This window comes from Emydura macquarii, unplaced genomic scaffold, assembly GCF_026122565.2.
Source record: "Emydura macquarii macquarii isolate MOO-44397 ecotype Brisbane River unplaced genomic scaffold, CSIRO-AGI_Emac_v2 contig_554, whole genome shotgun sequence".
Taxonomy (NCBI): Eukaryota; Metazoa; Chordata; order Testudines; family Chelidae; genus Emydura; species Emydura macquarii.
Window position 1 is genome coordinate 9827616 of NW_027130691.1, and position 26202 is coordinate 9853817.

The window sequence follows — 26202 nt, forward strand, 5'->3', positions numbered from 1 at the left end:
AAACCTTAAAGTTATAGCAGAGCACTTTGCTTGAAACATGCGAGTTGTCCCACTGAATTCAGAAAGGCTGTTCATATGCTTAAATGCTTTGTTGGATTAGGAGTACAGGAAGAGACTGTAAATATGATGCTGTTCTTTCTAGAGTTCTGTACTTCGCAGTTTCTCTATCCCATTTCAGTCTGATCTCCTGCTATTCTCCCCAAAATACTGTTTTTAAGATCAGTGACCCCTTTTTTTCTGATATCCTTGTTCTACATCCCTGAGTGTCTTCTAAGGAAAGGTGTTAACTTGTATTACCATATTAACTAGCATCGTCCTAGGTAGTATTTGCATTGGAATAATTAATGTTTGTGCAGGTGCTCTATCTTGGAAAGCGAAGTAATCTCTGTCCTTTCTCTGTACCCTAGCAATTGTATCATATTTAATAAAGCTCCTTTAAAATGGCTTTGATATCAAATCATGTATAAAGTATCGAGGTTTGCAAATGGGTCGGAAAAAGATCTGTTTGCATGTTAATAGTCCGATTCCACAGGGGATTGCTGCATAACTTTTACCTGAACTGTCCGACAGAATGCCAAACACTTTCACTCAATCTTAACGATAAAGTGACTATTTCATGATTATCCCATATCTCATGATTATCCCATACCACCAATCTACATCAAATACAGTGTTTCAAACCTCCATATATAATATCTCACAAGGTCAATGGAGGGATAATAGATCAAAGAGTTCAGATAAAATAGAACATTTCTAATCTCAACCTGTTGCTAAAACCTGTTTGTATTGTTGGAAATGGCAGGAATATATTTTGTAGCCATTTACATAGTCTGCTCTTAGAGCATAGTTCCTCAACCTGTGGTATGCATATCCCTGGGGGTACGCAAGACACAGGCAGGGGATATGTGGAGAAAAACCCAGTGAAGGGAGGCAGGTGGCAACCGTCGACTTCTGGGGAAGCCAGGTGGCTGCCGCCCGCTTCCCACCTGGTCCCAGCTTTTTGGGAAGCCAGGCAGCAGCCGCCCGTGTGCCGCCGGTCCCAGCTCCCAGGTGGGAGCCCGGCAGCAGCCTCCTGCACCTTGCGAGCTGGGCTCACAGCTGGGTGGCTGCCACCCGTGCCCCGGCTCTGAACCGAGAGACAGCCTCCCATGCCCTGGCTTGAAGATGGGCAGCAGCTGCCTGCCTACATCCCCGGTCCCAGCCTCCGCGGAAGCCTGCTCCACCCCAGTTCAGAGCAGGTGGCAGTCGCCCACCTCCCAGGCTGGCAGCCAGGTGGCAGCCGCCTGCAACTTGCCCAGGTGACAGCTCCCCTCCCTGGCTCAAAGCCCAGTGCCCAGAAAGCCAGGCAGAGAGCCCAGCGACTTGCCCAGTCCTGGAGCTAGTCTTACTTGTCAATTTCACTGCTCTAGCTGAGAAGTGAAATTGACAACCATGCAGCCCCAGATTTTACCAGTATAAAAATCATAAGAGGGGCCCACATAGTGTAATTTGCTCCAGGCCCGCACCCCCGCCCAGGGACGGCCATGGGAAACGCTGCTATCCACTCTGGTGGGCCACTAGTGCCTGCTCATGCCTCACAAATTCCCACCTGTGTGAGGAGAACATCATGTGACCCTGCCATCAGGCCATAGTGATTGGCTGGCATTGACTTTTGCTTCTATATGGAGGTAGGGGAGGAGGAAGGAGGGAAGAAACAGCAGGGAGTTTTGTGATCTGCCACAGCCACACAGCACTGCAGAACTCTCCTGCTTTACGAGAAATACAGTCATTCAGCAGCAAAGGTTGTATTTCTCAGAGTGGAAAATTGGGGTACTTATTAACATTTTCAGAAATTAGGGGGTACTTTCTACTTAAAAGGTTGAGAAACACTGTCTTAGAGGACCTGGTACGCCATAGACGCGGGGCAACCTGTGTGCTGGAAAGCAATATGTTTTTTCTCCCTCTTCTGATTACTTCATGTCTTCTTAAGTATTTGGTAAAATATTGCCCACAGTAACCTCAGTTACAGTATGTTAGTTTGCTTCAAAATTAGCCGTCTGTCAGAACCAACCGTTTGGAAATTCCTTTGGAATTCATCTAAGAACAACAGTTTACATATAGTTCCACCCCTGTCTGAATCTGATTCAGATAGTTCAGGAAGCAGGCAACACTATTTACCATCTGTTAAGTACATTATCTGAATTGTCCAGATTTTCATCAGCCAAGAAAGGTTTATTTTCAGTGTAAGTTAACTCAGACCCTCCGTCACATTCCTGCTGGTGTTTGCATTGTTAAGCAGTATCCCAAATCATTCTTTCCCTGTCCACAGATTAGCTGATGAGTAGCCAGTAGAACTGTGTCTAGTTTGGATTCTTATTTCTTTACAATTAATCTTTTTTCCTTCTCATAGTAAACATTATGGTGCAACGTGGAAGGCTTTATTGAAGTGCTTGGAGGATCAGTATACCCGTGAGGGTGCTTTCAGTGTACTTTCTCATGAGCGTCCTTCCCCCATGCATACTACTATAGGGTTCTACTCTTTCATCAGTCAGCTCCCTCCTTCAGCTAAGCCCCTCTTTCGTGCTTCATTTCCTCTTCCTCAGGAGGTGTCCTCCATTGCAATCCCCAGAGTTGACTATCCAGCACTAGGGGAACAACAGGCTGTTAGTTTGATATACTGGATTTATTCCTTTATTGCTCCATTGCCTCTGATACGTGGTGGATGTAGCAAATTTCTGAATTTGAACCTAGATCTGCTCTGTTACAAACATTGCAGTTGTATATCCTTCCCCCCAAAATAGAAACCTGTATGCAATAGTAACTTGAAAAGAAGCAAGATAGATAATGTAGGGACTGGGGTTTTGCACCTGGTACGTGTTGGGGTTATTTCATTTCGTCTTAAGTTGGGATGCTAAATGGACTGGGTTTGAATTGATTTATGAAACAATAATAATTTTAAGCACAAACTTCCCTTTTTAGTGAAAAAAGTGACCTCTCCTGGCTTACAAAGAAATTAGATGACTTTTCTAGCTTCATTATACTCCTAATTAACCACTGGTAGGTATGCTGAGCCCTCATGACCACGTACATAGACGGTTGTGCTAATCAACAAAGGAAATACCCAGCTGGACGCAGCAGTTAACATAAAAGTGAAAAGTCGCAAAACATGGTGACCTTGCTGCTTGAGTTATTATGCACCCTTCTTTTCAAGTCATGTTTTATTCCTGCCATTACTCAAATTTGCAAGTTTATGGAATATGTGACACTGAGTTAATGTGACCCGAAAGGAAAACTGATAACTAAGAAATAAAGGAGTAGCGGTCCATGTGTGGGCTATAAATAATCACAGAAGCGTGTTCAAATGGAGGACATGCACACTTGTTCTGCAGCCCAAGCTTTAGGGTTATAGAATACCCAGCATCTGCTCAGGATCCCAAGGGTGCGGCGGTTATAGAAACCTCTCCAGTCCCCAGGCAAAATAGTGAAATCAGCAACACTAACCTGTGTAAGGGAGGCAGAGAAGAAGTGGGGTCTTCTCTGAACCAATTAGTGGAGCTACAGACAGGAGCACACGCATGGCATGTTGCCCTCCTCCAGCAGTGTGAGTCCATGCCATTCCCATCGTAAAGAGCTACCGGTACATGGCCAGGATGTAGCCTTGAGTCTATGTTTCTGGTCTTGAGGACTTGCTCAAGTCAGGACAGTATTGAACAGACCAGCTTGCTGGTTTAGGCAATGCCAGCACTGATTGTTCAGGCGGTTGGGAAATACCGACCTGTTGCCCTGTAGCTGTCGTGCTCTGCCATTACTGGTCGGTGCATTGCTGGTCTTAACTGCTAATTTAGTTTTAGATCTGGAATTTGTTTTCTTTGGGGGTAAGACTGGGCTGTTTAAATTCCGTGTCCCTGTCCTCTCCTGAAGCTGAAACTGAAATGGTTCAATTGCAGATTTACTTTATGTATAAATGTATATACAATTTTAATTTCATACTGTCGGTGCTGTGAAATGGCCCTGGCCTGGTACTTACGGTAATTCAGAGGACATGCATTTTATTAGCATGGTGCCTGCTATATTTTCCAGGGTTCATCTCGCAAAGACATCCGGGTCTGTAGGGCTGCTTGCAAAATATTGTACTGACATTTTTTGGTATGTGCCATTTGTGGAGGCTGTTTGCATTTTCTTTAAGGCTAATTGGGCAGTCTGCCTGAGGGAGAAACATTAGTGACATTACCTTTGAAGATAACTGTGCCCAGGGGGATAGCTATTGTCCAGAAATAGGGCACGCATCACATTACTTATAAACCTAAGCATCCTAGTGCTGGTCCCAACCTTTCTTCACTGTAACTAACAACTGAGTCTCCACCCTTTATGCCACATATCAATTGTCAGGCAGGCAAATATTATTAGACCCACCTTTCTGTAGGTGAATTGACGCAGAGAGAAATTAATTTTCAGAAGCGGCATCTAATTCTGAGAGCCTCCAGTTTTGGATGCTCAGATTCAGCCACTGGGGGCCTGATTTTCACAGTGTCAAACAACTGCAGCTCCAGCTGACATCAGTGGGAGGTGTGGGGACCACCTGAATATCAGGCCCTTGCAGTCTTACACCGAGCATCCAGAAATGGAGGCACCCTAAATTAGATGCTCCAGGGGCCTGATCCAAAACACAGTCATGTCAATGCAGGTCTTTACGATGGCTTCGGATCACACCCTGAGCAACTTGCCTGAGTCACACTCTGAGTCAGTAGAACAGCTACAGCTAAAGGACCCTGGCTGTATCCATTTGCCGTTTTTCCCCTCCCGTAGTTGCGTCACCATTCCTCTTTGGACTCATGTTTAATATCATACTGCAGTTATCACCAGCGTAAGGGATTTTAATTGTATGAAAGTATCTCATAGCGTCTATCATTTACATATTTCCAAGTTTTTGTCCTCTGTATCCACATATTCTTAAAGAATATTAATAGAACTACCCGTCAAGCAATGGTACACTGCTGCCTCTGATATGTGTAATTTACATAAATTATTTTTAAACAAAAATAAAATCCTCCACAGGAGCATAAAATTAAAGTTGGAATGTGGCGGAGTGAAAATTATAATTTACTGTTCTGATAGTGTAGGAGATTGGATCTAACTAGTAGAAGGCATGTAAAGACTTTCCCCGTTTATCCTGCTTCTGTGTGTTCTTGGCAGTATGGAAAAGAGCACAGAGATGGGAGGTGGAAGAAGGAAATGAAAGGAGCATCAAGATTGGCATCACTGGAGGAACAGAAGACATCATTTGGAACGCAGTAGGAGACAAGTCTTGAGAGCTTGTCCAGGCTGTGCAGAGCCTTGAAGGGGAAAATGTGAAGTTAGAATTCTGTGTGGTATTTTAACGGTTGCCAGTAGATGAATGCAAGGAATGTGTGTTTGTGGTGGGGAGGGGCGTGATCTGACACGATCAGATCACTGAGCAAGGAAAGTAATCTTTGCAGTCATGTTTTGGATGGATTGGTACAGGCAGCGTGCATATCTATAAGGCTGGAATGTAATAAGTTGCAGTAGTCAGAATGGGAGAGGATATGGGCATGGACAAGTATTTTGGTCACACGGGCAAGAAAGAAGATCAGATTTTTTTGTGTGTTCTGAAGGGAAAAAGGCATCAGAAATTAGACATGATGGGAGAACAAAAAAGGAGTCATCAGAGATGATTACAACCCTCGGTGACCAGTGGAGGATGCTGGTGGTATCAACTGCAACAGAGAACGGGCAAAGCAGAGAGAGGGTTTAGAAGAGAATATATTAAATGCCTCTGTGATGTTATCATTATAGCACCAAATCTGTTAATCTACAGTGCTAACTGGAAGATCCTTTGTGAAGAACTTCTTTGAATTTTGAAAGCACTTTGCAGGAATATTTTTATGCCATTCGAAGACTTCACAACTACATATGTTACTAAAGATGAACACCCCAGTAGGAATCTTTGAGTTCATGAGGGCCCCCTTTGTGAATTAATCAGATATTTTTTCCACAAGTAGTCATTCTTTTTTGTAATGCTGACTGGAAGAAAAATGGACCCAGAAGAAATCATACGTATAGATAATTCCTCAAATGAGTTTTTGGCATTTATACAGAAGGGAAGCTCATCTTCTGTGCACTTCAAGTAGTGTCGTGCTTTCCTGTGTATCTTTTACAGGATGGGAGCGCTACTAATGGGTCCCTCTCCACTAGTCCAAGCAGGGAAGCTGTTCTTTTGCTCTTTCTTGTGAACCCTAGAATTGTGCAGAAGGAGCAGCCCTGGTGCTATAGAAAACCTTATGTACCGTTTGCACAAATGTTTCCTATATGGACACTTGGTAGCCTGACGTGCTAGATAATATTATGCAGCCAGCAAATGAAGCCTCATCCTCCCACCCAGTTTAAATTTTCAGAGGTCTCATTTTTTTTAAATGAATTTTTTTTGTGGGAATTTCTTCAGTCAATTTAGAATTACAGCTGCTGATGTGTTTCATATAAACTTTATATGAAACACATAACTAAGGCGTAGCCATTCTAAAACACTCAGGTTTGAAAAGACCAGTGAGTAACGACCAGCTAAGATAACATATGTACATTTTCTGCTATATTTGTAGGCCCCAATTCTTCACTATATAAGCATAGCAGACTTCCCATATGGATCACCATGCAAGATTGAAGCTATACTATAACTAGATGTATAATGTTGATACTGACATGCAACAATTCACCTTATTTATTCTAGTATCCACTATAAAGCTGATGCCTGGATTTACCTACAAACTCTTCCACTAATATATGTCTTTGACTATAGAAGGTACACATCATAGTGATACATGTATTGAAAGCATTTGCATGTCTTGTCAATGAGCAGCAAAGGCTGTGACTGGACTGTATGATTTCACATATCAGCATTGGTTCCCAACGGTCATACCATAGTTACATATTTTGCACATGGGCCATATGAATTACATCAGCAATCTTTATTCTTTGATAACCAAGTTTTTTATAGGTGAACTGTATAATTTAATTTAAGTACTGTTGGTTAACGAATGAGTTGTTGACCAAATTTCAGTCTTATTTGTATTTTCAGTGCTCTGTCGGAGGGCCTCAGTGATCTCATTAGTTGACAGCTTGTTGTCAAGAAACTGCCATCCACGTCCAAATGCCCTCATGCTCCTCTTGGAGTCTAATACTGACTTTCATCAGCATTTGCGTAGCAACTAATGATCTGCATTTTTCATTGATCTAACAGCTGTTGACATTTCAAAGCTAGCACATGGTGCTATACGGAAGTTTTGAGCTACTTCAGTAATTCAACTTCGCTGCTGAAAGTCGTCCCTTAATGGCAGAAAGATCACATGAGCTGTGCTGAAGTGGATGTGTTTACTTAGTGGCCTCCAACTGTGACATCAGCACTCATGTTAATTAGGTTGATACCATCACTTCCTAAAAACAAAATTGGAATGGCAGAGCAAGTGACTAGGGAATAGCCTTGTTCTATCATGTCCAGTAACTTGCCCCACAAGGCTAAAGAGATTTCACATACTGCATTTTGCAGACCTTTTGATACAGAGAACGAGTAGCTTCCAGGTCACGAGCCTCCAGCACCACACAGTTCAACAGTTCCTTATTAGATTGGCCTAATCATGCATCCAGGCCCTGGCACAATACAGATCATTTGTACCGAGTGTATGTTCTTTACTTTATATTATAGACATCTTTGTGAAGTGTGTTTCTCAACCTCACTACAAGCACGCAATTAACTGAAGATGCCTCATTAGTAGCCCGGCATATGCCTAGTTGAGCTGAGATCAAAACTTTCTGATACCAACTCCCTTCATTCAGGAAATCAGTTGAATTTGTAACTTCTTACTCAGCCATGGCACACTTCATCGCAGTAAATGTATGGTGTTCAAACACTTTTCTGTCTCAACTTGTTTTCCCATATTTTCATCTAGTCTAGTGCTCTAGGGATTGGGCTGTGGTTGTCAGTTCCCTAGCTGGTGGGTAGCATAAAGATTTAAAATGTTATTTGTTATTTCTTGATCTCTACTTATGTATAAAATGTGGCACTTGGTTCTGAAGAATGGCTCTTGGACTGCTTGGTGTGTGTTCACTCTAAGTTCAACTACTTTACTGCAGTTTCAGTATTGTTTCTAGGTCAGGAGAACCTCAAGTAACATTTATTGTTTTCTTTAACTTTTTAGGAGTTTGTCCAGCTTTCCAAAAGTCTGATGAATGACCCCACTTTGAGAAGAGAAATTGTGACAAAGGCAAAAGCGTATGTGAAGAAACACCATTCATGGGAATGTGAAAGAAAGGCCTATCAAAATCTTGTCTTGCAACTCCAGTGAATCATTGGATCTCAAATGTGGAAACTGATCTTATTCTGTATCACTTTAATGATGGAACTGTAATCAGATTATTTTCAAGAAAAAAAAAAATCATACATTATGGATGTATTGTTCCGCTCAACTGCGCCCAATTTACAAACATACTGCATCAGATCGGTTGTTCATCTAATTCACCATCCTGTGTCAACAGTAGGCAGCACCAGTGAAATTAAGAATAGGTGGATTTCTTAATATTGTGGGATCATATGGGCCTCAAAATAGGCCTACTCCTTGTGCACAGGGGTGGATTTCATCCATTGTGAACTCATGTAAACTCAGTGACTGTGTTGTAGCCTCACAAAGCTCCTGGGGATTAAGGCATTTACACTCCAATTTAATTAAGCTGAATTTATTCAGATATACATCAATGATAAATATAATATTGAAAGAGGGGGTTCGTCTCTATTTTGAATGATCAAGCATACAAATACATTAAGCACATGTTAGCCAGGCCTACATGGTCTAAAGTTAGTCACGTGACTGGCACATTTATCAAGAGTGTAACTGCCTGGAGCTAACGAGCAATACAGCCGTTGATGCTTTCTAGCGTGAGGAATTGTAGTCACTCTTTGGTGTTTACAAATTTTACTTTATTTATGAATTATTGGAAGACAGCAGCTACCTCTTAAAAATCACCAAATTCTGGGGACCTCACAAGTGACCTACGTTCTTAGAAAAGATGGATGGAGGCTATTACAAGGAACAAAAATGTAACTTACATCTGTAATTTGGTACTTTTGTTAGGAGTGATTCTTTGGTGTTATTATTGTAAACTTAATGTAACAGGATATCATATGTTAAGAAGAGCTATTAATGGCCACATGAAGGCGAAACCAATCATTACTGACTGCTCATTAGTTAAAATAGTAGCTTGGTTTTCCACAATGTGGTGTCGAGGAAGGGTGCTATTTATAAAACGTGAACTGTTTACAAGTTTTAAACATTTGTTGTTGGGCAACTATAACTACTATACATGGGCCAGATCCAGCCCCATTGAAGCCAGGGAGAACCTTTCCATTGACTTTAATGGGCTTTGGGTCACACCCTGTTTGTGTTAATGAATTCACTGTGCATGTTGACTCTCCGTTTTACCTCTTGGATGTGTTGCAAATGTTTAGTCAGTAATCCTAAAGAAAAAAAAATGTTAATATTCTTCATTCCCTTCCAAGGCCTTTCCTAGTTTTCTGTTGTAATGGGCTAGTTTGACTTAGTTGGTACTGTCCTCAATAGCATGAGATATAGCACACCCTGGGGACAAAACTGGAGTGATTTCAAGGGTGATAACTGCTATGTTAATTCTATACATGTTCTCTTGCTCTCAGTTTTTGGTAAAAGCAACCTGGGCTCAGAGGAGAAGGAAAAGCATTTATTATAATACAAATGGAAAAAAAGAGGCAGTTGATAGCAATGAATATAAATTGGAAGCTAGGAAGTATTGAAAATTGATAAGGGAAGCAAAAGGACACACAGAGAAATCTATGGGCAGTAGAGTCAAATCAAAGAAGTGTTTTAATGATATAAGGAACTCAATGAATCCTAACAATGGCATTGGTCCATTACTATATGTATATGGTACAGCTGTCCATAATACACAAAAAGCAGAAGTGTTCAGTCAATATTTCTGTTCTGTAGTTGAGGAAAAAAACCCCATGATATATTCATATCATGTGGTAATGATATATTTTCCGATCGCAGTAACTAAGGGTGATGTTAAATATTAGCTATCTAAAGTCAGACATTTTAAAATCAGCAGGTCTAGATAACGTGCATCCAGGACTTTTAAAAGACCTGCTTAAGGAGCTCTCTGGACCCATAATGTCGATTTTCAATAAGCCTTTGAACACTGGGAAATCTCCAGAGGACTGAAAGAAAGCTAATGTTGTGCCCATATTTAAAAAGGGTAAGCAGGATGATCCAGTTAACTATAGGCCTGTCAGCCTGACATTGATCCCAGGCAAAATAATGGAGCAGATGATATGGGAATCAAAGGAAGGTAATATATTTAATGCCAATCAATATAGGTTAATGGAAAATAAGTCTTGTCAACTAACTTCATGTCACTTTTTGATGAATTTGGTTGATAAAATGGTGTTGATGTAATATACCTGTGTAAGGCATTTGACGTGGTACCACGCAGTATCTGGATTAATAAACTAGAATGATACAAAATCACCATGGCATATATTAATTGATTGAAAAGTGGTTAAAATGTTAGGTTTCAAAATTTAATTGAAAAGAGGAAATCATCATTGAGCACCTATGTTTCTATTGGGGTCCACAAGGGCTGTTTTTGGTCCTATGCTAACATATTTAATGAGCGACTTGGAAACAAACATCTAATAATTACTGATAATGTTTGCCGATGATACACAGATTGGATGAGTGGTAAATAATTAAGAGGACTGATTACTGATACAGAATAATGTGGATTGCTTTGTAAACCGAGCACAGGCAAATAATACGCATTTCAATATGGCCAAATAGAAGGTCATACATCTACGAGCAAAGCATATCCTGGGAAGCAGTGCCACTGAAAAAGACAGGGGGATCATGGTGGCTAGTTAGCCAAACATGAGATCCCAATGTGACACTGTGGCCAAAAGAGCTAATGTGATCCTTGGATATATGAACAGGGGAAATCTGGACTAGGAGTAGGAAGGTTATGCTACCTCTATATTTGGCACTGGTGGAACCGCTGCTGGAATATTGAGTCCAGTTCTGGTGTTCACAGGTCAAGAAGGATGTTGATAAATTGGAGAGGGTTCAGAGAAGAGCCACGAGACTGATTCAAGGATTGGAAAAAACTGTACCTTATAGTGAAAGACTTAAGCTAAATAGACTGAGCTCCTTATCAAAGAGAAAGTTAATGGGTGATTTGATAACAGTCTACAAGTACCTACATGGGGAACAGAAATTAGATGAGAAGGCTCTTTAGTCTGGCAGAAATAGGTACCACAAAACCATGGGCTGTAAGTTGGAGCTAGACAAAATCAGACTGGAAATAAGGCACAAATTGTGAGCAGTAAGAATAGTTCCTCTTTGCAACAACTTTGGAAGATCCATCTTGGTGGAGTCTCCATTACTGGCAGTTTTTAAATTAAGACTGGCTGGTTTTCTAAAAGAGATGCTGTAGTTTAACCAGTGCTATTGGACTTGAAGCAGAAATTAACACAGGGAAGTCCTATGGCCTGTGTTCTGGAAGAAGTCAGACTAGATGATCACAATAGTCCCATCTGACCTGAAAGTGATGAAATCTATGGTATAAATCTATCTCTGGGGGCAGTTTGCCATCTTAGATGCTGAGAAATAATTATCAGCAAGCGTTGAGTTTAACGGCCACCGGCCATCACATATCGATTAACAGATTTTAAGCCTGCAAATGAATCTTGACCTATCAGTTACTCTCTGACATTCTTATTTCAGAATGTAGGCCCAACATTTCTGTGGGCTGCTCCATTCCCAATCATTGATGAGGTAGCTCTCCAGGCCACAGTCTCTCTTTTAGCCAATCCTCCACTTCTTCCACAGGAAGTTAATTCCTAAAGGAGGAATTTAAGAGAAAACTCTTCCAGGGAACCACAAGGGGGTATAACCTCAGGTGGTATAAATGGTCTCATAGCTCCATTGATTTCAGTGGAACTATGGCCACTTATATCAGCTGAGAATTTGTCCCAGGAAGTTTTGATTCTCCCAGAACCAATTCTCACAGCCTTTCCCCGGCTGCATTTCCTTACTCCGCCATCTGCACTATGACCTATTATACACTGTTTTCCCCTCTTTCCTACAACACACGTTGTCTTCCAACAAATATGCAGAAGCATAGTCATTAAAAAAAAAGTGGGATGGAATTCAGCTTCATGGTGAAGTACTGAGTTAACGGTGCAATGATTAGAAATCTTGTTTTAAATGTGACTTACTAATTGCCAAATATCAAGCAACTTTACGCCTTGACAAATTGTACCTGACTTAGCCATTTGCAGTACTTCCAGCAAAAAAGTGTTCAAGTAAGAAATTCTGTTACACCCAAAAAACATAATTAACATACAATTTTTCATGCAGCATTTAATCTATAAATATGAAAAATGCATCTGGGAAACAGCAATACACACATTTACATGTGAGAACCATGCAGAAAGAATGAAAAACAAACAACTCTCCTGAAACATACGTATTAAAAGTAACCCAAGTAGTACTGTGAGCACAGCACCTTGGGCTATTTTATACAGTCATCCAGTGACACTGTTCAGTGATCACAAGCATTAAATTTGGAGGTCATTCATCACCTGTCTGTCTGGAATTCTTGGGACCAGTAAAACCCCTGGATCAGGGTCTATAGTATTTGCTAGGGGATATTTTTCAATCACAATAAACACCACCCAATTCCATATAAGTTTTGCACTTTATCCACTTTGATCCAAGGATCACAAATACTCAAGCCTTATTATCCCCATGAAGTAAATATTAGACCCATTTGACTGATGGCTAATCTAAGGCACAATGGACCTTTCATGCAACCTTAATTCATTTTAAAACAGTCAAGGTCATTTTACATGCAACATTAATCCATTTTTGACCCTAGGCCTTCTTTCCTTCTCCTACCATCCTTATGATAGATGCTTGGCTTCCCTTTCCAGACCCCGCCCCCCTTCCTCTAGCCTATGAGGTCTTGCAAGTGAGGCCAACTTCCATTTAATAACAGAGATGGCTGCAAAATGTTTCGCTCCAATTCCTTTCCCAGGAAAACTCACCCTGAGCATTATCCCTGTGGCTGATACTGTTAATTAATCCAATTAGGTGCACCCCAGTAGACACTGGAGCTGACACACAATTCTTGCTCCCAGGGATTAGTCATTTAAATTTGATCTACACCAGTAATCAATTGCTACTCCCCGCCACTCCTACCACTAGCTCAGATACTCTGGCTAGCGGATGGAAGAAATAGAACCAATGCGCTACCTATGCTTCATTCCTGCTCTGGGGAGGGAGGCAAGCGAGACGCCCCACTTACTTCTGAGTGCAAAGCCCCAATAGCCTGCAGAAGGGTGTGAGGGACTTTTTATTCCCTAGCATGGGCACACCTAATCTAGCCCTTTGTGGCTGGCCTCTAATCCTAGCATTCACAATCTGAACACCCAGAGTGTGTAGCTAGATCTGACTCAGGATCTGAATTGTGGAGCCCTGGCACCATCTACTAGTTCTAGCAGCTTCAGCACCAGAATATGAAATGGTTCTTAAAACAGCGATATAGCCCTGATGGTATTCGGGACATTCTTTACACACAGCTCCTGAAGGGGTTCAAGAGAGCAAAAGCTGAGCTTTCCTCTTCAGACCTGTCATGGCTCATTATGGTTATGTGCAAGGATTTAAAAGCCAAACAAAATAAAATCAGGCTCTCCCAGGGAACCAGAATATTTAAAGGGCTGGAAGGATATGCAGCCCTTTCTGTAAGTGTTTTAATACACCAGGGCTCTTTGGGGAGACAGCCTTCAATTATAATTGATGTCTCATGGTGCTTAGAGAGTTAACATTTTAAATTCGGCCTTCCGATGCGGTAAAAGTTAACAATTCTACTGAGCGGTTGTCAGTTTATCAGGGATGCCAAATGTCTGTACATGTTAAATCCTGACATTTTGCAGTAGGTTGGATGGCTCAGTGGATTAATCACAGCCCTTTGGGATGCCACTTTCAATCCAAAATTGACCAGAGTGATTTAAAATCTTAATGGATGGCTCAGAGCTACCAAATTAGCCAAAGGTACTTACTGTCTGATCTCAAAAAGACAAGCTCTTTTCTCTTGCTATTAAGCTAGTTCAAACATCAGAGCTTGAAAAAAGCCATCAGAGGAAGATGTTAAACTCTAGTCTAAGACTGAAACGCTATTGGTGCTTCTTTTTCAAATGTAATTTGCCATCAGCTTAACCTGAACATCAAGTGAACTCAAAAATGTTGCAATTAGAACCTTTCTGCTAATTGAATGTGAAAATCTGATCTATCTTTGCCCCCTTTTCCATGTCTTAATCTCACCTGACTTTAGCTTTTCTCCTGTGTAGTGGGGCTTATCACATGTTCTCTGTCCCTTTCTCACTCTCTTTTTAATCTTTTGGTCAAGAGCAGTTCCTCGGCAAAATAAAGAAATAGTTTTGTCAAAGGCTTGTCCAAAGAGATGGGTGCTTCCATGTGGAAATCAATCATTTAATGGCTCAGAGGGATCTAAGCATTTTTTTCATTAAGTTGTCCAGAGTAATTTCATCTCCCTGGAATTTATTCCATTTCCATCTTGTGCTCTGGCTGGTTGGTCCAAGTCTAGATGCTTTAATATTGAAAGCTTAGACCCTAAGCATGAGTGGATCTCTGCTGCCCACTGCATGAGATTGCCTGGTGTATTGGTCTGAGGATGTGTCCCAAGTGTTCATAGTTATTGGAGGCACGTGTGGTTCTTCCCAGCATTGTCCAAAGTAAGGCACTGAGGCCACACAAGTGTAACTTCACATTAAAGTGGGATGCTAACGTACGTAAAGTTATGCAAGGGCTAAAGCATTTGCAGGATCGGGGCCTAAAATGGTAAGGAAGAAAATGAATGTGAATGTAAGAGATGACGACATTAAAACAGGTGTTATCATTGTTTATAGTGGCCTAGGCTTTCAAAAGTGACTGGAAATTTTGTACGCTCAACTTGACCTGATTGTCAAGCTCAGCACAGTCTGAACATCAGGCCACTTTACAACACTGCAACGTGGACACCCCTCCAAAAAAATAATAAAAAAAACCAGGAGACCCAAAAAATTAACAAGTCATTTCTAAAAACCTTGGTCAGGGTCTCTCATTTTTGCCGCCACTTCCACTGACTGTAGGATTCTAGAGATACATTTTTCCTCAGAAGGTTGCCATTAGGTTAATTTAAACCATTTGCTAAAAAATTCAGCACTAATTCTAGTAAGAACAGAAGTGTGTGTCTGGCTTCCAAGAAGTCAGAGCTGACAGCCCATGACTGGGTAGCATGGCTAAAGCACTCCTCTATCAGCCCCTTTTATTGCTCCACCATGAGCTCTATCCCTCCTTTGTGATATTACACTGAGCATCTTACCCTGCAATTGCCATTTTTCTGTACTTCAGCATGCATCTTCTTAGCCATAACTCCAGCTATAATTATAGTCTCGTTAGCTAGAGGTCACTTATTTCATTTGTCCAATTCAATCACGTTTCAGCAGACACTGGAACTAAATACCTTCATACAGCTTCAAAAATTAATCCCTGCCCTTAAAAAATGGATAATAAACCAAGCCCTGAGGAAGTGTCCTTAAGAGAACTGATGCTAGGAGCTTTACTTCCCTTCCCCTGGCTGGTGAAACTGCCTGGCTGATTACAGGCAGGTTTTACGGTGGTCCTGCATGTTTGTACGGCTAGACAAGCCCCCGCAATAGTTCACGTTTCTGTGGCTCTGGAATTCTCCCAGGATCCCCCAGTGGGTGACCAATAGCAAAACAAGCCACTAAATCCCCTTCAGCAGCCACAGTGGCTGTGGAGGCTCTGGATCCCGGAGTTAAAACGGTCACCAACACCGGGACAAGCTCCACAGTAAGATATCTGAGGTAAGCTCCTGTGTGGCCTCCAATGAGCAGAAGGCCTGTTACTGGTCATGGGACAGATGACACTCAGCCACAGAAGGAGACTGATGATAAGGCCTGATTCTCCTCTCACATTGGTGTCGCTCCATTGGCTTCCTGAGTTACTCCAGATTTACACCAGCGTAACTGAGAACAGAATAAAAACAACGAGAGTCCCGTAGCACCTTAAAGACTAACACAGCTACCGCTCTGGAACTTGAAAACAAAAATGTACCCCACAGAAGCAAAATATCTGGGTCACGTACCAGACTGAAAGGATCGAGTGGGGAAGCTACAGTGAGTTTCTTGATCAAATGGTCACTCAGTCTCCTAGGTTAAAATCAGCTAGATTTTGATCACTGTGCTCTGGTACCAAAATAAATATATCGCTGTCCTCCAAGATTACTCAGCTCCAGGATTAAAAAAAAGGCCACCCTGGAGCTTCTGGCAGCTTAAAAAGCAGCGGAAGGAAAATGTCATGCTCGGGCAAGATGCCAGTTTGGAAGCAATGATCTTAATGCACCAACCCACACTCCACCCACTCAACCCACACTCCACCCCTACTTCATACACTGCCAACATTTTTAAAACTAATCCAAACAGAAAGGCTGCCCGCTAGCGTCTTGGAGCCAACATGTCTTGAGCAGCAGCTGCTAATTCTAATGGGAGCTGCATTAGCGACTCGTTTGAAAAATCTCAACCCCAGCACCAAAGAGTTAACTGAAATGGCAAGACGCATTGATTAAAACCCAGGCCATTCGAAGAGCCCACGTGAGGTACAGCTAGCCTCTGCAAGACAGTGGATGCTATCATAAATCTCTGGGAGGAGGAAATCCTCCTGCCCCATCATGGCACAAAGTTTCGACCAGGACTCAGGGAGCTGAAGTGAGGAATCAGCATGGGGCTGAACACGCCATGAAGCTGTAGGTTTAGAGTCAGAAACTGATTCCCTAGACTGAGCCCCAGGTGAACATAGCTAGTTAATTTCAAGAAGGTAGGGGTGGGAGGCATCCCACAAGATACAGCCCCCGACAGGCAGCTTCTTGAGAAGCCACAAAAAGCGATTGCTGCTAAAGTAAGAACCCTCTCTCTGTTATGTCATGAACCACACGTGAAAGAGCAGTTTTCTCTTTGCATTATTTTGTGCGCGCCCATCCATCACAATGAAGCAGCTGGGTGCTAGGTTCCAAAGGAAAGCTGCGCCAATTTTACTGCTGCCTTAAGGTGACGGCAGCAACATTAATTTAACCAGGTTATGTTAAAAAATGACAAAGCAGTATTTACCAACCCCTGTGAACAGCTCCAAGCCTCTATTAATATCGACTGGGCAACCGTGTAATCCGGGGGGGGGTGGCTGCAACTCCAAGGTGAAACAGGCTGCGATGCCATGCATCAAGGACCTTTTGGGAAATTAGTGCTGCAGGCAAAGCCCTAGAGAATAGCAGGAGATTTCCACAGCTCTTGGTAAGGGTGTAAGATGTATTCTGGGGTTTTGTTTCTTCCATTTTTAAAAATACACTAAAAGAAAAAAAAAAATGGAAAAAAACCCAGTGCTTTTTGAGAGGAAAAAAATACAGATTCTAGGGATTTTCTTTGTTCAATTTGGTTTATAAAATATTCAACAGGAAACAGAGAGGATTCCCTTTAGTTGAAGAGAAATGTGGAAATCTGCTGTTGCCTGTATCTCTGAGCTTCCAGCCTTAAAGCGTGTCACCCCTCTGACAAATCGGCTGCTTCCTGCTTCAGTATTTCACATTTATTTTTTATCCACAGATGTATTATTGATATGGGCCCCGAAACAGCAAAGACTTATGCATGGTGCTTAACTTTGCACGTCATGAGCAGTGTGACACAATGGCACCTCCAGGGCGCAAAGTCCAGTGGGCGTGTAAATCTTTGCAGGATCAGGGCCTTGATTATATTTTTACATTGGCTCAAAGTGACTAGAAATTACTTCCTGTTCACTGTAGCCTTCACATTAGGGAGTGCTGCATGTGTGGACTTACATCCACACCCATTTATGTTAGAAGTTCTCAGACACCACAGGAGTGATGTAAGATTTATTTAGGAAAGAAGAAAATAAAGACACAGATGAGGTGAAACAGATATTGGACTCACCCTCTCATAAGCTGTTAAATGACATGGGTGCTGTTTTCTCTGTAGCATCTTCTGAGTGTTGCCTGAAAATGCATAACTCTCACTATTCCCATCTATTTTTAGTACAGACAAGAGTCCCCTAAAGGAACATAATTATCTCAGCCAGAGATGTCAAGAGAGCTTAGAGCTGAAATAGGTGTCTCCCTGCTCAAAACATTAAAATCAGTGTGTGTGTGTTAGTTAAAAGGAAAGTTACTGCACAGTTTTTATACAGGGATTTGAGAATTCTGTTAAACTAGTGAGAGAAATTTCTGTAATGTCTCTATTGCGGGACAGAATAAATCATATTAACCCACTAGACTTTAACTTTAAATCCCTAGGATTGAGCAAAATAAATCACTGTTAAATAAAGCCCTGTTGCTTCACCCCTTGGAGGGGATGCAGCTAGAAGTGCCTAATAGTGCTAATGCAACAACATTAAAAAACAAGCAGTTCACCCTAGGACATTGAAGCAGCCGATAATCTTCTCTGCTGATTTGGAGCTACCATTAGGAAGACCACATGTACACACTCACCCTCTTTGATGTTACTCATGAAAGTCCAAGGATTCTCACGCAAAGCTTATTTGAAATAGCATTAGCAGGAGCCACTGGTGCTCCAGGCCATTGATTCTGGCATCACTTAAAAAAGGCAGGTAACAGCTGGGCCACCCCAGGAGAGTGAAAAAGACAAGCGGGTCCATGACCCTACCCCCAAGTGTGTTGCTGTAGCATTCTGTTCAGAACTCCATCTCCTGGAGTGTGGATTGCACACACTGCAGGGGAACATTTACATTAAATCCATTTAGCATCATTTAATTTTAAAAACTGCCAGAAAACAATTCCTAGCTTTATATCTGTGCGTGTGCGTATTAAAACAAAAATCTACGGTTACAACCTAAATTATCTGGCACTCTTCCACTTAAAAAGCCACTAGCCTTTAAAAGGGGACAATTCTTAAATAACGTCTCATTTTTGGAAGGGAGGCCCAGTGGAGGCCTGGGGCATGGCCGTCGACCGGACACTGGACACCTGGGCCGTGGTGGCCCTCCTTCCTGTTCCTCATGGGCGGCGGGTAATGGAGGCTGGGGAGCTGGGCCGCGATGGGGCTCAGAGCTCCTTTGACCAGCCTTTAGACTTGTGGCCTTAGTTTCTCAGTCTCTTAAATAAGGGTAAAGATGCACACTTCTCTGCAGAAGGTCTTTGGAGAGGAGAAGAGTTCGAGTGATACACGCCTCTATTGTATTTGTATTTATTTCTAACAACATTAAGTAGGTTACCCACCGAGATAACTCAAAGGGTCAGTTTCCATTTCTGGATTCACAGATTTCTTCTGGCTGGGTTGCAAGGTCTAACTAAGGATAAAATCAGGTCCAGTACAATGGCTGCAGGTACCCATTATTCTGTGAAACTCATTAATGCCCTAGAACCGCTAAGTGTTGTTCATTGTATTTCAAGAGGTGCATTACTAAGAGAAAAATGCCACTTGCGCTGGATAATATGGCCCATTATTTTGCTAACACAATAGAGGAACCCATAGTTCTCTTGGCACTAATGCTAAATGAATGGTAAGTTCACGTTAGCTGAAAGAAAAAGCAAAAATAAGTGCAAACAATTAGAATAAATCAGACCACAGGATTACTTGCAAGTCGTTGGTAAAAATGTTTTAATCAGCTAACTCAGCTATAACCACAGGGAACTGCTTGGGAGGTTATGATTGAAGTTCAGTATTCTAGTGAGAAAACATACAGAATTATTCAAAACATGCAATTTCATTCCTACTGCTTGCCTCAGCTCCAAAGCTGAAGGTGACAGTCAGAGTTTTTTGTCTTCCTTCCCCACATGTGCTACTTCCAACAAAATAAAAGTTAATGGAATATTCACAGTCAGACAAAATAAGCCACTTAAGCAAGGAAATACATTGCTAGGTAAAGCCTATCACCAAAAAATGATGCCAGTTATTCCAGAATAACCTGTCTAAAGGGAGGATGGCACACAGGACAGCTGGGCCATAGACTTCCTCTGTGACCTTGGACAAGTCAGGTAATCTCTGTGTCTATTTCATGGAGGTATTGTGAGGATAAATCAATCAACAAGCGCAAAGTGCTCAGATGCTATGGTTTGAACCCACAGAAAAGCCTATAAAATAAATGCTCCAGATTTCCACTGGTATCAAAATGAGATCAGAATCTGTCTCTTAAATCTGTAAAGACCTAATCCAGCTCCCTCTGAAATAAGAGGAAGGCTTTCCATTTACTCCAAAGGGGACTGGATTGAACCTTAAATGGGAGATGAGTAACTCTGCTCTGGTGAGGCCTTGGCTGGAGAACTGTGTGCAGTTCTGGGCACCACACCTTAGGGAAGATGTGGACAAACTGGAGAGAGTCCTGAGGACAGCAACAAAAATGATAAAAGGTTTAGAAAACCTGCCCTGTGAGGAAAGGTTAAAAAACTGGGTATGTTTAGTCTAGAGAAGAGAAGACAGAGGGGGAACCTGAGAAGAGTCTTCAAATATGCTAAGGGCTGTTATAAAGAGGATGGTGACTAAAGGTAGGACGAGAAGTAATGGCCTTAATCTGCAGCAAGGGAGATTTAGGTTAGATGTTAGGAAAAAGTTCCTCACTCTAAGGGGGCTTGAGTTCTGAAGTAGGCTTCCAAGGGAAGTTGTGACACCCCATCACTGAAGGTTTTTAAGAACAAGTTGGACAAACACCCATAAGGGATGAACTGTTTTGGCCCTGCTACAGCACAGGGGGCTGGACTTGATGACTTCTCAAGGTCCCTTCCAGCCCTGTGTTTCTATGTACATTTTGAGCCAGATTCTGATCTCACACCAGTGTGAATCAGGAGTAACTGACTGACAGCAAAGGAGTTACGCCAGTTTAACAGCCGTGAGAGATCAGAATCAAGCCCTCAGCCTGCCTCTGACACAGAAAATTTCTCATTCACCCCTTTCAAGTGAGGACTCCCTGTTACTTACTTTTTTGCCTGTTATTGAAGAGTTCTCGATCTCGATAATAGATTCACAGATTCAAGGCCAGAAGGGACCATTGTGATCATCTACTCTGACCTCCTGCATAACACAGATCATAGCATTTCTCGTATTAATTTCTATTTCAACTCTGATAGCTGTGGCTGTACTATAGCATATCTTTTAGAAACACATTCAGTTTTGATTAAAAAAAGTGTCCAGTGATGGAGACTGTATCACAACCCTTATAAATTGTTCAATCTAGCATTTTTCCAAGATCCCATGGCTGTTAGTTGAAGAGTCCTCTGTTATGAAATTTCTGTTTCCCATGGAGGTACTTACAGGCTGTGATCAAATCACCTCTTTGATAAGCTAAATAGATTGAGCTCCTTCTCTCTAAGGCATGTTTCCAATCATTTAATGATTCTCATGGCTCTTTTCTGAACCCTCTCCATTTTTCAGAAGTAATTCAGAAGTAACTCTGTTGAGTCAATGGCCTCAAAACAGAGCGAGATGAAAGTCAGGCCCTATTTCTCCTGAGAATTTTACACCTGGATGTCTGTTTTTTGACAGATGCACTAATGTATCCTCTGCTAGAGGAAGTTGTATGGTGGGGAGGTGATAGACTTTGGATGATAAATGATGTTGAAGCCACCCAACAGGTCTTGCTTTCAGAGAAAACAAAAGGAGGACATCTGTAGGACAACGGTGATCGCCCAGGAGTCCCCACACATTGATACCATGAATTAAGGTTGACACCTCACTGTAAAAATCTCTGCTCTCCATCTGTGGCTGTTCCTTAAGTTATCAAATATCATGAGGGCAAATGTCAACTATAACCATTTGAACTAGGTATCCTAGCAGACCAGTCTGAGATAGCAACGCCGTTTGAAATTGTGCGCCACATCCAGGTAAGACATCTCTCTCTGCCTCGGGGCTGCACATTTAGGTTTCCCCAATAGCAGTAGACATCAGCTGAATCATATGTACGTGTAGACAGCTCCAGATTTCTTATGTTTCAGGCAGTCACTTGGGGCCAAATTCTGCCCTCAGTTTCCTTGGTTCAACCCCAGTGACTTCAGAGTCGCAGCTGAGAGGACAATTTGGCCTCTGCAGCTTTTCCATAAGCAAACAGAATCTTGTCTGCTCTGATGGAAGTCCTCAGCTACGCCACGTGCACTGAGGAACAGCAGCAGTGATGTATATCCCAGAGGCTTCCTTAAAAAAGAGCCCTTTTAAGTCTGTTTCCCTAGCAACCGGAAATCTATGCTAGAAATCACCCGATGCAAACCAGAACAAAACCAAACTCAGCACCAAAAGGGCTCAGTAAGAAAAGATCATTCTGATTACAGACTTGGGCACAGAGCTAGATGGTACCATTGCAAAGACAATGGCTGTGTCTCGTGAAGGAGCAAATGGGTCTAAAACATCCATTGCTTTGAACACCTGTAATGAAGTGTATAATTCATCTACAGGACTCAGTGCTGCAGAATACCTTGTGCGGTGTCGCTCAGCCGCTTAGCGCCAGTAACTTAAACAGGCCACTAGGAGGCACCTTGAACGTCTTGTGAAAGACCCACGTTAGCAGGAAATAAAGCATCTTAGTTACCTTCACCCCAGTATCCTGAGGCTTTGCTCAAGTCCAGGATTCCTGGGTTCTGTTCCTGCCTCTGCCTCTCAGTGTGTGACTTCAGGGTAAACCAGAAGCACTTTCCCTCACTGGGCTAATCTGCCCCACAACCGTATCTACAACACAGGTGTTGTGAGATATAATTAACAGCTGCTTGCAAAGGGTTTTGAGCACCTTGCAGGGAAGATGCTATGAGCGCAAATGATTCTATTGACCATGTACGAAGGAGAATTGCATCTGCAGTTCCACTGATTGTGATGAGAACTGTAAGGGTCGTGGAGCCTAAGCGAATCACCCGCTGGGGTTTACACTTCCCTTTGAGCCATCTGGCACAGGATACCAGACTAGATGACCCTTGAACTCTCCTTAGCCAGTCACATTTTATCCTATCTGCTCAGTTCCTTTTCCTTTATCATTAGGGATTCTTAGTTATTAGAACAGGGCTGAGGGCTGCATTATTAGTCTATATCCCTGGATTTTCACCCATAGGGGCACCCTGGCATGTCAAATGGATGCACCTTGGATCCAAGTTGAGCAGCTAGGGCCCCATGTGCGAATGGTACTATACACACATCATGTCCCTTCACGCAGCACAGTAATAACAATCATTTAATTTACACAGGGCCTAGCTGTAATAGTATCCCAGGCAATTTATAGCTCAGTGGACTGAAGTTATACAGAAATAAAATAACTACTGCTACAGAGAAAACTTCTGTGGAGCCCTGATCAGTTTGTGACTTCATCATCGTGTCTATAATCAGCCTGAGCTGAATTTCTTCATGTGGGGCATCTACTTCCTGGTAAGACACACAATTGCTTCCCCATGTGAAGGTTATGGTAGAGAGATTTACAACTGCTTTTCTATCAGAACCAACAGATTGTTCTCTCTCCCTTCTCCACGCCTCGCCATGTATTTAAGAAGCCAACCCAAATCTAAGCAAGCATTTAGCAGGTCAAATCACCACCTGGACAGGAGTATGTCTTTGGAGGCTGGGAATCCAAGCAGCATTCCTTCCTAGATCATCTCGATGGGTCAACTTTTTTCCTGAAACTACAAACTCTTATATAGGTAGTAAGCGTCACCCCTATGCATAAGGCAAGCGCAAGTCCTAAATCTCACTTGATCACTTGTGCTGGCCCCTTACACAGGAGTGGATATCATCAGTGGTCTTTACTCATGCAAGTAATCTCACTGAGTTTAATGAGAGTACAAGTTAGTTGCGTGAGTAATGGTTGCAAATTAGGCCCTGCTGTGATAATTCCCCATTGTATCCCTCTGCTGCCACTTGAGTATATTAAACTAGCATTGCAGCCAGGCCAGACCATCACTCACTTTCATTCGACACTTTGAAAAGCTTCAGAATGACTCTGACACGTCAAAGGCAAATGAGACGGTGATAGAGAGCAGTAGAAAGCAAGAGGTGAAAATCATTGCTTTGTTGTATGTCACCTTGGCACCAGAAGCAAAAAGCAGCCATGAGAGCACCAGACCTCCAAACACACAGCAAGGGAGACTGGAATGTCACAGGGGGACAAAATACCATCCCCGCAAAAATGATCCAACCTACGATGGCTTCATTTGTTGCTGGAATTTCAGTAGCACCCACACCCGCAGATCCCAATCTGATCAGGCCCCTGTTGTGCTAGGTGCTGTACAAACACACAGCGAGAGACAGCCTCTTTCCCAAAGAACTCACAATTTAAACAGACAAGACAAAGGATGGGGAAGCAGAGAAACAGAAACAACTTGCCAAAGATCACACAGCAGATGGGGGGAAAGGGAAGCCAGGTTTCTTCAGCCCCAGTTCAGTGCCCCCTCCACATTGCCTGTCAGCAGGCAAGAATGTGAAACAACGTGGCAAGATGGTGACAAACTGAGCCCCAGGCACCTGGTCAGAATTTTGTTCCCTGCTACTGTGTGCGGTATATATCCGATTAACAGCAAACTCCAGAGTGGACCTAACAAGTTCCCAATTCCAAGCACTTCCAGCGATTAGCGCAAGAAATAGTGCAGCCTGATGAGATGCTGCAGCTTTTGATGACTTAGGAGGGGATGAGAACAAACATTTCGAGGGTAATCAGTCCCCGAATGGTTTCCTTTGTCATTTCTCTGCTAAACTCGGTCCACACTGAGCTGTTCCTCAGCCCAGACACAGAGCTTTCAGTGCCAGTGAAAACACCACAGTGCCATCTAGCTCAGTGAAAGCGCACCGGGCAGGCTTAAAGAAAACCCAAACCATCTCGCTGCCTGGCAAATAAAAATCCCTGCCTGACCGAGAAGGGGAATAATTAACACCGTGCTTTCCAAGCGAGGTTGCCGCTAATGACCGCTTTCCAGGAAGTTGACCCAGCCTCTCAGCTAAACGCAATCAATGAATCAACGCCCGGAACTCAGAAATCAACTCTGCTCTGCACCGAGGGGCAAATGTAGCCGAAACAGGCAAATAATCGTGCTTCCCTTTCAATACACATACAATTTATAGTCACCGCAATATTTCAGGAGAGGCACTTTTTGAAGGAGGAACGGTCTGCAGAGCAATTAGAATGAAAAAGAGTTTGGGCTGCCTTTTGCTCGGCAGCTCTCTTCTCTGTCACAGAAGGAAATTTATGCTGCTGCAGAAAGCCTGCATTAAAGGACTTGAAGGAGGGAGTTTGTCCTCCAGATCTTTGGATGTTGCAGTGGTCAGAAGTTTCTCTGCGGTGCCAAAAAATGATGTATTAAAATGCCAAGCTGTTATTAACCCTACTAGGAATAATCATGAATAATAATAATAATAATAAAAGCCTTCCCTTTCCCCCTACCACTGTAGTTGGTTCTTTCCTCTCTCCTGCACAGTGGTAGTTGTAGATCTGTTTTCCATGGGGGAAGTCCCCACAGCATTTTGCTTGAAGCCACTAGTCCTGGCTTGCACTGTGGTTTCCTTTCCCTCACCCCATCTTGAGAATAGGCCTCTCCCTCCGGTTCCAGTAGTTATAAACTGATGTAAGGAATTAAGCATCGGAACAGCCTGGCCTCCCTGCTTGAGCTTTTCTGTTTCAGAAGCAGAGATTCCACTTTCCCTTCTTAGTGGGTTCTACAACTAGTTACCTCCAGTTTTGTATTAACACCAGACAAATACCCCCTAGACACACGAATAGCGTGGCTCAATTACTTTTGGGGACAGATGGCAGATTAGCCAGCTAGAGGTAAACTCAAGCCTCGGTTTGGATCATTTTAGGGGGAGACAAGATAATTTAGGCTTCAATCCCGCAAACATTTATGCATAACGTTAGCCTCATTACTCCAGTAGGATTAGTCACTTATTTAACATGAAGAATGTGCTTAAATGTTTGCAGGATCAGGGCCTAATCGGAACCCTCAATTCTGTTCCAAATGTCCCCGCTAAGACTACCATCAAATGCAATGGTGCATTTTTTTTTTTTTTAATTCAGACAATTGCCCACTAAGGACTAAGCGCACCAGCTCAGTTCACCTGATCCACTAGTACTG

General features: G+C 42.6%; 1 protein-coding gene and 1 long non-coding RNA gene across 2 annotated transcripts in view; one reads left to right on the forward strand and one right to left on the reverse strand.

Annotated features, from left to right (window-relative positions):
- Nucleotides 1-10534, forward strand: part of GLT1D1 (glycosyltransferase 1 domain containing 1) — a 78522-nt gene extending 67988 nt beyond the window's left edge. The window contains exon 12 of the mRNA XM_067539746.1: nt 8187-10534. Coding sequence (XP_067395847.1) covers nt 8187-8333 — 147 coding nt within the window. The 3' untranslated portion in view covers nt 8334-10534. The remainder of the gene's footprint in view (nt 1-8186) is intronic.
- The window catches only part of LOC137147525 (uncharacterized), an 89698-nt gene that overhangs the window by 58416 nt on the left and 5080 nt on the right, over nt 1-26202 (reverse strand). The gene's annotated exons all lie outside the window — the stretch shown is intronic.